Source organism: Micromesistius poutassou, assembly GCF_964030765.1.
Source record: "Micromesistius poutassou genome assembly, chromosome: 7".
Lineage (NCBI taxonomy): Eukaryota > Metazoa > Chordata > Actinopteri > Gadiformes > Gadidae > Micromesistius > Micromesistius poutassou.
The window spans coordinates 13,541,538-13,553,716 of NC_140277.1; the positions used below are offsets into that span (position 1 = coordinate 13,541,538).

The 12,179-nt window shown below is 41.3% G+C and overlaps 1 protein-coding gene across 1 annotated transcript in view; it reads right to left on the reverse strand.

Annotated features, from left to right (window-relative positions):
* Positions 1 to 2,848, reverse strand: part of wdpcp (WD repeat containing planar cell polarity effector) — a gene marked incomplete at both ends in the record, with an annotated part of 41,453 nt that extends 38,605 nt beyond the window's left edge. The window contains 3 exons of the mRNA XM_084470599.1: positions 660 to 713; positions 1,650 to 1,694; positions 2,788 to 2,848. Coding sequence (XP_084326725.1) covers positions 660 to 713; positions 1,650 to 1,694; positions 2,788 to 2,848 — 160 coding nt within the window. The remainder of the gene's footprint in view (positions 1 to 659; positions 714 to 1,649; positions 1,695 to 2,787) is intronic.
* Positions 2,849 to 12,179: the final 9,331 nt, after the last annotated feature.

Sequence of the window (12,179 nt, forward strand, 5' to 3'; positions counted from 1 at the left end):
CATACCAGTATCTGGGTCCAGTGTGGGGAAGTGATCTGCTCTCTTCCTCTCCCCACTCATCTAAACTCAGATAACTAAATTGACTAAATAGCCAACGCATGCGTTAAATGAGAATGTGTGTGGTCTTAATCTGTGCTTGTGTCTGCTAGCCCGCCTGGTAGAAGGACCTCCGACTCATGTTCTCCCTCTCAAGGTTTCTGCCTTGTAGATGGTTTATACCATAAATCCAAAAGTTTCTGGTTTGAGTGTCTGTCAAGTCTAATTTAAATATATGGGTCTGTAAACCCATTGAGATTGTGACTTAACGAAGGGCTATTATAAAGGAAATGGATTGGACTCAACCCTTGCGTATGGCCTCACTATCTTACTTGGAGATGGCCCACTATCATTTTCTGCCCCACCTTCAATATAATGTGCAGCAGTTACGGGAAACATGGAAGTCTGGTCCCTTTGCTCAGGAGCAAGTGTCCAAAAGACGTTGAGGAATAGGAAAGGGCCTTAGGCTTCAGCATTTTATGTCTCTTGCTTGCACACACACACACACACACACACACACACACACACACACACACACACACACACACACACACACACACACACACACACACACACACACACACACACACACACAAAGTCACACAAACACACACACAACTTACCTTCTGAAAAGTTGAGTTTGTCATTGTAGTAGTGTTGGTTCTGTGATAGGGCGACTGCAAAAATACAACCAATTAAAAATAATATCAGATACGCTCAAATATTCAGTGAAGGAACAGAAGGAACCAATTAGAGATCACTATGTATAATTTAGATCATAATTTAACTACAATGAGAGTTATGATGGTTTAGAATTCAGTACCACAACACAAGTGGACATCCAAGGCTAAACCTGGAGCTCTGCATAACCCACCACTTCAACATGCAACTTCTTCACCAAGGGCACTCCATAACCATGCCTTTGAGAAGGAAAAAGAAGCCTGTCTGGTTTTCAGGCCCTCTGGCACTCTTGACTACTTCCAGGGTTAGCAGTATCCATCAGATAAGGGAGCGAGCAGCCCGACAGGCCCCAACACGGGGCACCTGGTCCAGGGCAGGAAGAGGTAGAGGGGAACAGGATGGGGGCTTCGGGAGGATATGGGGGGCTTTAGGCTAAGGCTTCTGGATGCCACTGAGATGAGCTTGGAGCTCCCTCTAGTGGAGAGCTTTGGAAGCAAGATAATGGTGTTGCAATTTTTTTTGCAAAGATCCAATCGCCACCTTTTCTGTGTACCCCTGTGTGTGTGTCTGCGTATATGTGTGTGTGTGTGTGTGTGTGTGTGTGTATGGTAATAATATGTTTATTATATATATATATATACACATATCTATACACACACAAATATATATATATATATATATATATATATATGTTGTTTATGTTTTTTCTTTTTTATACACACATACGCAGACATATATATAAGCAATACAGACACACACAAACAAAAACACGCACACATATACGTATACATGCATACAAATGCACACACAAACACAGGACACTGCTGAATCATCTCATGTATTGAAATCACTCATTTATTGCACAGAGGAGAAACAAGAGAGCACCACTTGATCTTCGACTCAAAGCAACATTCAACACGACCACTGTTTACCTGGCTCCCCTTTATCGTAGTACTGATGGGTGCCAATGTCAGTGTCTGTTGGTGGGGGGAAAGAGAAGACGGAGAGAAGGACGGAACAAGAGAGGCAAACACACACACACACACACACACAGAAAAATAGATGAACATCTTGCTGTCAGGAAAATGCAGAAGACAGATCAGCAATTTTGCACTGTGGGATAAACAATCCCTATCAGCCAGTGGCCTGTCCCATCTGCCTGCAGCATATTTAAGATAAGACACCTTGGGAGGACGACGAGGGGTTGGGGGTTAGGGGGGGGGTTATAAAGACAGGAGTGTGCCTAAACCTGCCTCAGCCAAGGGACAAGCCCCCCCACCATCTTTCCACACACACACACACACACACACACACACTAAAGGTATACAACATGGCAGTTTGTTGTATGTTGTGTATATGTTTAGATTTGAGTGTCATCTAGCAGAATGTAATTAGCAGAAACATAAACATAAAATGCACAAGGGAGCGGGTCCTCTTCTGATGGAGCCCGCCATGTCCACCAGGTCCACCAGGTTTACCAGGTTTCTACAGTAGCTCAGAATGGACAGACGACTCTAGAGGGAACGCCTTTATAATTCAATCCGCTAACCCTAACCCCTTTCAGGTCGAATTTGACATTTAGGCAATCTGCAACCTTACCGCTAAATGCTACTGAATCCTATACACTGGACCTTGAATGGTGAAAAGATTTGTTGTGACCAGTGACCGTCGCCTTGCCAAACCTTGCCTCTCATGTTTTGCTGACATTAGGAGAGACTCTTGAGTCCTAAATGTGGTCATTTTGACACCATACATATCCTGAGTACACTTGAAAAACCTCCAAGGTAGACCTTTCACCACTTCTTATATTCAACACATGTGTGTGTGGATGTTGAGGCCCTAAGCTACCTCATCAGAGTCGGCCTAAATGTAGGTGCGTGTGTAAACAAGCTCTGATTTAAGTATCATATGAAAAAGCTGTTACAGAGGTCACAGAGAGAGAGAGCTTGAGAGAGTTAGAGAGAGCTGCTAGAGAGAAATCAGAGAGAGACCGTGAGAGAGACCAAGAGAGAGAGAGAGCGCAAGGAAGCTAGAGAAAGAGTGCGAGAGAGAGTGCGAGGGACTGATTACCTTTGACTTGGAGGGAGCTCTTCGTTGACCACAAGTGAAGCTCAGCGAGGCAGAACGCCATGGGAACAGATAATTCACCAGGGATCTGTGGAAAGAGCAAGTGAGAAAGCGAGAGGGAGAGAGAGACCAAGAGAGAATGAGACATCAAGAGAAAGAGAGGGACGGGAGAAAGAGAGAGCGAGGCAGAATGGGAAAAATAACGAATGGTACATATACAAGTGGACAGCAAAAAACAATAATATATACTGAATACACACAGAACAGAACACATTCAGCTTGACATTGACACAAGGTCACGCTCGCACCCTAACACACACACTCCCATGTGCGGCGGGGATGGAGCGCCACATAAGGCACCCGTTGAAAGACACACACTTGGGAGGTGAAAGCAGGACAAAGCTCTTGGGATCCCCCGGCACCTCGAGACACATCAGTGTCAGCCTAATAAAAGACGGGCTCAAGTCCAAGTCACGTTCACACCTTGTTTCCTCCTTTCAGACAAGGCTCACTTGCCATGTGACATACTGGAATGAAGACCACAGAGCTCCTATCTGTCCATCAGTCAATGATGGTGGTGTCTGGGTTTAACACTAGAATAATAATCATCACTACATCACTACTGATTGTTAAGAGCGGAGTCATACACGCAAAGCCAAGTTTTGCTCAATCTTGTTCAGTTAATATTCTCCTGTTGTTAATTTTAACCTGCAATATGTAATTTTTCGGTTGCAGTTTTTCTGTAAAAAAATATCATAACTAGAAAATGTATCAAAAATAGAATACACCCCTTCCATTATCCATCCAGTGAATATCTCTTTATAAATGTTTTATTCTGGTCCACTTTAAGTGGGCAAACCAACATTGAATAGGATGAAGCTGCTTCATTGCTTTATTTCCATTGCATCAGTTAAAACCTGCATCCTTAGACACCGTGGGAAAATCAGACAACAGGTCGTTTGAAATGATATAGCTATAGCTGTAGCTACAGCTCCCACCACTAGAGGCTACTAATGGGAACACCTACATAGTGCAGGTTTAAGTTAGCTTGACTTACACCTAACAATGAGTCAGTTCATTAGTAGTCATTTGAATAAACAATTTATTAAATTAAAGACAACAACAATACATTAAATAAAATAAAAAAAATAGGATTTCAGAGATTTCAAGAAAGATTCATTATTCATTCGTTTTTGGTCCATTTTGATCTAATTATGAATTTTTGTATGATTCTTAAACATGAGGTTTGGATTTGATAAGCAAAAATGTGAGAATGCTGGGCCGTGCCGTGCTCAGTCAGTCCTTGACTAACATTAGAAAATGAATTAATCTTGCCCTGGCCACATGGTTTTTGTACTTATTTATTTTACTGCAAGTCAGTCATTCTCTGGGCAGCCACATGTGCAGGAGCTGGCAGAGGGAGGGGGCAGCTGACGGAGGCAGAGCCAGGCAGAAGGACGATATGGAGGGAGATTAGACCCCAATCCTCACAAATGCACAAAAGAGGACTTCATTTAATGATTTAGCAGTAAATAAGTGTTCACAAATATTTCTCAGATGCAAAAGCATGAACATTTTTCATGTCATCGTTTCCAATCGATTGGTCTCGCCACGATGGCTCACACTCAACCTGCCCTGCGATGGTTATATCATTATCCCTCGACTCAATCGTTTCCAAACCTACTCAAAATCATGACTTCAACCACAACCACAAAAACCCTAATCTCTCAAACATACCAGAAGTCTGAAAAAGGTCATCTTTAGGAACAACCACAAAGACATACAACTCATTCAATGCAGGACCCTCCATATAAAGTTGGAGAAGAAAATAATCAAGTAGATCAGAAGTCTGAAAAAAACATCCCAGATAACTACACTGGCACTGGAAAAATAATTGGTTTTTGTGTATTTTTTGAGTGTGTGTGTGTGCGTGTGTGCGTAGTGCCTGAATTCACCCACAACCTCACAATTCCCCATACCTGTGCTTAATAGGATACTGAGCACACATCAATGTACCTGAACAAAACACCCTAATCAATTTGATATAATAATCAACTCCCAAGACCTATAAATGCAAACCCCTCTTTCCTTTCAAATTACAACATACACACATGACTCATGGAAATATAAAAAAAAAGTATCCACTGAGCAGTTTATATGTATTATATTGTGCATACAAAGGTAACAAAAATTTGAAACACACTAAATTTGGATTTATTTTGAACTATTTTTGTGTATAGTTAGCTATCTTCAGTCAAACCGGAATTAACTAGTACATATTAAAGATGTGTTTGTCAACATTAAACATTTAAATGGCAGACCAGGCTAAATAGAGAATATCACAATTCAAGGTCAAATAATACAAATAACAAAAAATATATTGGAAATATAGTTAAAATCCATGAGAACCTTTAGGCTGAGGGGTTGCCACAGAATCATATTGTTGATGTCATGCAAGGCCTATTGTGAATGATTATTCTGGGCGAGGATAAATCAATTTGAGAAATCATTTAATAAAATCAAGACCTGGCTTGTCACAAGAGAAGTGTTGTGAGAACTCTTGCACTTACTCACAAAAGACAGACACACACACATCACACCTTTTCTACTCTCTGACTTACATGAAAGTGTCTGCCGTAAGAGGGCGGGTGTCAGGCAAAGTGGCGCCAGACTAGATTGACTGGTAGAACCAGGCTAGCGTGCGAACAAACTCACACACACACACACACACACACACACACACAGCTGTTGGGAACTGACTAAAGAATGGGTTGATGGTAGAAGGTAGAAAAAGAAAGTGATTCTAACAGAAGTTAAAGGGTGATTCTTGGGAGCGAAGTGTGCTAGAAAGGTAGAAGGTAGAAGGTGAGGTCTGTGTGTACACATGAGGTAATGCTTGTGGGGGTTGGAGATCTAAACTCAAGTGTGATGACCTTGTGTAAGAGAAGAGATGAAAAAAGGGTTCAAGAAAGAAAGAAATGAAGAAAGAACAAACATTGATGGTATAACATTAAGTATTTTATGTTAACATGTAATATTTGAAATACATTAATGTCAGATTGATAGAATATTCGCACATACTGTATTCATGTATTATATACAATCATGAACCCTGTTAGAAGTAAAGGGAAGATGGCCTTACAAACGAACTATAGGTCAGGTAAATATTCAGTTGAACTAAAGTAGGTTTTAATTCTACATTTTCTATTATATTAATTGGAAGACCCATTTGCACTTAACTATTACATGGTTGTGGACATTGTCATACGTACAATATTGCTAATTGGAATACTAATGCATACACTTAAATATATATATATATATATATATACACTTAAATATATATATATATTAAATACACTTAAATATATATATATATATATATATTTAAGTGTATGCGTTAGTATTCCAACCATAATATATAAAAGAAAAGAAAAAAAAAAAAAATATATATATGTGATTTTCTTTTAATTATGGTTAAAAAACATTAAAACATTAAAAAACAATGCCTGAGGGTAGGAGGTCCACTGGTGTCACCGGTGGCTTTATAGTGAAGAAAGCTCTAATACTTTCTCTTTGTCTTTTGACATTTGGCATTTAACAAACTGACGACACAGCTCTACTGAACTGATATTTAATACTACCATAATTAAAAGAAAATCACATATATATATATATATATATATATATGTGATTAGATTAGATATGTGATTAGATGTTACAGTACAAATATCCCATTCCAAAATGCTTACTAAATTTCACAACAACATTGCAGCACAATAAAGCACTTTCTAAACCACAAACATCAGCAAAGGCCCACAAGTCAGCTTGTTCCCAAAAGAGGGAATGTGCAGGAATCTTATATGTGCAGAAAATTAGTCTGGATTGTGAATGATTTCTAGCACATGTGGAGGCATGGCCAAACACAAGCTTAGTGGACCTCAAAGGGTGGGGACGGATGAGATAGTATGGTAGATGGTAAGTTATAACCATGAGAGAGACAGGCCGACTTAGAGACAGAGATAACCAGAAAGAGACACCATAGAGAAAGATAGAGAGTGAAGAGAGAGCGAGAGCCATGCTACCTCTAAGCAGATGTGTAAACGCCATTAGAGGAGGTAATTGAGAGAAGAAAAATACAGAGGTATTTGCACACTTACTGGAGCCCAAACACAAACAGAACACACACACACACACACACACACACACACACACACACACACACACACACACACACACACACACACACACACACACACACACACACACACACACACACACACACACACACACACTACCATCTTCGCTTTGCGAATTTGCCAATTAAGTAGACTGAGGGCTTTTACCACCTCTAACTAACCCATAACTAAATCTATGCACCTCTTACCCCTATATTAACTTTTCAAACTGTATACCTAAACCAAATCATGCATTATTATGTATTTATTGTATACCTTATCTCTGCAATCTGTCCCACACTGATGTTTTATCATGACTTAAACTAGCAGAGGGGTCTGTGTATTACCCACGGCCTTCAGTTTGGTCCCTCCCTCTACAGAAACATCATTCTCTCTTGCTGCATGGGAGCTGTGTTCAGTTCAGTTAACAGTCCCCCCAGCGAGAGGATTAAGCAGAGGAGAAGAACAACTTAGACAATGACAAGAAGAAATATGGAGTTTTTAACAAAGTTTAACAAATTTGACAAAGCAATATCCGCAAAATGGAGACGGATAACTCTCCCTCAGAAGTACTCTCTCTCTCCCGCCTCCCGCCACTAAACCTGGTAACTCTTGCCAATTTCTGCACATTGGAAGCACCCTTTCCAGGCGTGCTATTCTGTGAGATGAGAGCGCCTGGGAAGGCGGTTGGTGACATGTTCACTGGCCACAACAATGCCTCATATTGCATTGCCCTCAGGTGGCCAGTCGGGCCGTGCCACAAGGAACTGTGTGCTGGTTTCCATGTTGCCACCAAGTCTGTCTCCAGTACAAACATGCAAGAAACAGTTCTGGTATCCCTCATTTGCACAATGACCATAACTAACCCTAATGTGTGTCCCCGCTAATACAGAAGGCTGTATACAGTAGTGGAGTCTGTCCACGGTATGTAGGCCCTGGTATAACCCTAACTGCTCCAGATGCCACACGCTGGCTGTGTTTGCCTGACAGCACCGCCCCAGGACAGGAAAGCCAATACATCCAGCAGCACCATCTACATCATCACAGTTCCACTTCAAAGAGCATTTCTGTGTACCTACAAGTCTAGCAGGTCTCTTGTGTCTCTTGTGTGCATGGAGGAGTCATGTCAAAGGTGTCCAGGTGTCATTGTGTTAACAGAAGATGCCGTAGGTACGAAGGTTTTGTGTTTGCGTGCATGGTTCATTTGGGAGTAGTGCCACCATTGCATTCTCAGACAACTAAGTAAACAAAGAGAAGAAGAAAACACAAGCATAAAAATAAATAAACGCACCTTCAAATCATGAACACTTACCCCCCCCCCCCCCCCAGACACACATACACACACACACACACACACACACACACACACACACACACACACCTGTCAAAAAGCCAGCAAAGTGAGGGTGTTTAAAATTGTTCTGAGATGGACAGAGGAGCCCTTGCTAAACGAAAAGGTCAAGATAAACACACACACACACACACACACACACACACACACACACACACACTGTCTGCTCTTTCAGACGTGATTGGGATGACAGCTTGGAAGGCTCTGTGACGCTCCTGCTCTGACAGCTTGAGGTGACACAAAGCAGAACACACACACAGGTACACACACACACACAGGTACACACACACACACACACACATGTGCACCCACACACCTACACACACACACACACACACACACACACACACACAGGATATCCTGAAGCAGCACTGCAGAGTTCTGCTGTTACTTCAGACAATGGAGAGGCCATGCTGATAATGCGGAGTCAAGTCATGTCTTGTCCCAGCAGGCGGATCGTCTTTCCACTCTGACTGACGGTTGAGGTGTACCACCGTGTATATGTTAAACACATTTGCCCTGGAGAAATACCTGCCTCAGGCCCAGAGGAACAAAGGGCCATCTTTCAGACAGATCAAACAGCTACACAACACCAACAGAGTTCTAATGTCCAAGTACGTTCTCTACTTTAGGATAAATGTACCACCAAGTCCTCAAAAAAACAAGATATCAAATAGTTTTTAAATGCTATGGCTCCTATGGCCAATAATATTATATGAGTTCACATACAATAACCATAGCAACGTGAATCATGCCCCTCAGAAAGCCCTTATGCCACAGTGGCTGGTGCCTGGGATGAATTTACCTGCCACATCACAACAATCGAGAAGCATTTGACAGTAAGGCGGTGTTCATTTCACAGACCCTGCTTAACTTGTGATCCCCATGTACACGTGCACACACCACACATCCACACATGGACACTCACACACTCAAAACACAGGCTTAACAGCGCCAGCACAGACCTATCCGGGCGTCTCTCCATCAGCACGGGAACGGCAAGCGCTATCCTGGCCGACATCTGTTGTGCGACCCAGGTCGGCTGGGAATAGGCCTTAATCCCCGCACATGAAAACACACGCACTTTCCCATTCAGTCCGACAAGAACAGGTCCGGGAGCTGGGGACGTGCAGGCTAACAGCCCTCACTCAGAACCCATAGGAGTAGTTGTGAATGGATTTGAAGGCAAAACAAATGAAATAGTGGTAGGCAAGTGCAGGTGCTGGTGTTTGCCAGGGGTGGTTGGGGGTTTAGCAATGTGCGATTACAGTAATGCAAAACAAAAAACTATGGAGAAAGGTAAGTCACCTGCACCTTTGCCCCAGTGTGGTGTGATAATTGGTTGGATAATTTGATGAAGTTTCGGTGGTTTGGTGCCCTCTTGTGGCAAAGTTGTGACCACAATGTATTGACTTGTAAAATGTCCTGAAGGACAGATGATTGCTTTGGTAAAGACATAATTCAGTCTCGTCTCATGATATATATCTCAATATGGATATATGCACCAGTTTGATCCAAATCCCAGGTCATTATCCCATACATAAATCAGCTAGAGAAGGGAAAGAGCAAATGGTGAATAATTGCCAACTAATTAACAAGACAAGATTGAATGTAGTAGTTTTGAAGTGGCATAAGGTTTGTGCTAGCAGATGAGGATTGTGTTCCCCACGATAAGCTCCTCCCAATCCATGCTTGATGGAAGCCTCTGTAAAACCCCTTCTCAGGTTTCCCCCACAAAGAAATGTGTGTGTGTGTGTGTGTGTGTGTGTGTGTGTGTGTGTGTGTGTGTGTGTGTGTGTGTGTGTGTGTGTGTGAGAGAAGAACTGCCCAAGGCCTTGCCTTCAATGTGACACGGCTACACAATCACAGCATTTCAGAACCGTGGGCTAGTGCTATTCCTGCAGGTAGAGTATACATAAGTACTTAACTCAGCAAAGCACTGCTTATGCAACAAGATCTACTGGCTCTGGCAACTACAGTAAATAGGCCTGTCAAGTCTTCTATTAAAGGGACAGTTGGTTTTTCATCTCTGTCTGATGAACTCTAAGTAGTTTCAAGTAGGGTAGGTTAACATAATTTATTAGAAATATATAGTAGCAAATATGCATGTTAAAAACTGTATATATAGATTGTCTATTCTTAGTATCTCAATGTGTTAAAAAAATACCATTATTTCTTTATATATTTCTTTATATTATTGTAATGAATAGTAATCTGTGTATGTATTGTAACAATATACACAGACTTAAGGAAGGAAAGGAAAAAACACTTTCACTAAGGAATTTGCACATTGACACAAGATAGATTACCCTTTCCTTATGAGAAAAATGTCACTCTACAGACTGACCAATTTACGCTGCGCATCTGAAAAAAACCCACAATTGAACAAGCCAATGTCTTGTTCAGAAGCTCGCATGGCCTCGTGTGAAATATATGTAAATACAGCCTTATGCTGACACCTAGCGTCCTTAAAAAAAAAGAGCACACACTAAAAAGTCAGCTCTACATTTCAACATTTGAATTCCTTATGCCCAATATCCTTGGTTCTGGGTTCAGGTATGAAAAGGAAAGAAACATCTGCATCTTATTTTAAATATACAAAACAAATGAGAATACTTTCTTTTGATTGATTATTTTATTTCTGTTGTTTCATTGTTTTTATTTGTAAGTGTATCTATATTCTGTATTTTGTTGCACCTGTTTTCTTCGAAAGCACTCTGTACACATATTGAAAAACATTGGCATGTAAATAAAATGTGTAATTTTATTATCATCATTGTTATAATATCTATCATTATAATTGCTGTTATTACAACATGATTTCAAAAGGAAATAAAATAAAAGTTATTTATGGGCACAAGCACTAAAATGACAACTAGAACCAGAGCAGGGTTCAGCCATAAAGACAGAAGGGACCAGACCGGAGCCTAACTCAACCTACGGGCTATCGATGCTGTAGTTCTTTATATGCAAACAACACCATCTTAATATGAGCCAATTATCGGGGTCAAACGACACTTTATCTCAGGTCCCTTTGTTCAGGGCTTGTAATGATTTTTTAATGAAACCATTAAAAGTGAATGACCAAGCTGACGCTTCGTTGTTTTGCCCTCACCCATCACCAGAGAGACACACACATGAGGACGCTTCAATTAAAATAAGATGCTCAACACAATTTTCCAAGTAACAATACAGTGGTAGTAATTGCTAAAGTGACAGTGATAGTAATACACACTTGTACTTACTAGTTTACAGACATTTGACATCAGCCATATAACATTTCTGCTAAGTTGACTGTAAAATGGACAAGCTCAATTGATTTTTTAAATGTAAATTGACACTTTCAGGGTGATAAATGTACCGAGGTGTTGCAAAGGCTACAGAGCTGGACTGGGTCACACAGCACATCACCAAGCAGTAACAGTGGGTCAAGAGTGTGTTGACGGACACACACACACACACACACACACACACACACACACACACACACACACACACACACACACACACACACACACACACACACACACGGGGGGGGAAGAAGGAGAAACCCCAATAACACACATTTGTAGTTCTCATTTGAGTGAATGTTGTTACCTTACTTATGTCAGTACCGCAGACGGCGTGTTGGTGTTGGGTAACAACGAGATGGCTCTGTCATAGTGCTACGATACAAAAAACAGGTAGCAAAGTAAAGATGATTATATGTACGTGTATCATCACAACCCATAGGTAGCTGATGTCCTCAGCTAGCCACCAGGCTAACTAGAGCTCTAGTATGAGTCCAGGGTTGCTTAGCAACGTCACATCCATACAGTCAAACGTCCTGATCAAACAGACTACCGATGTTTCGAGATTGTCCTTAC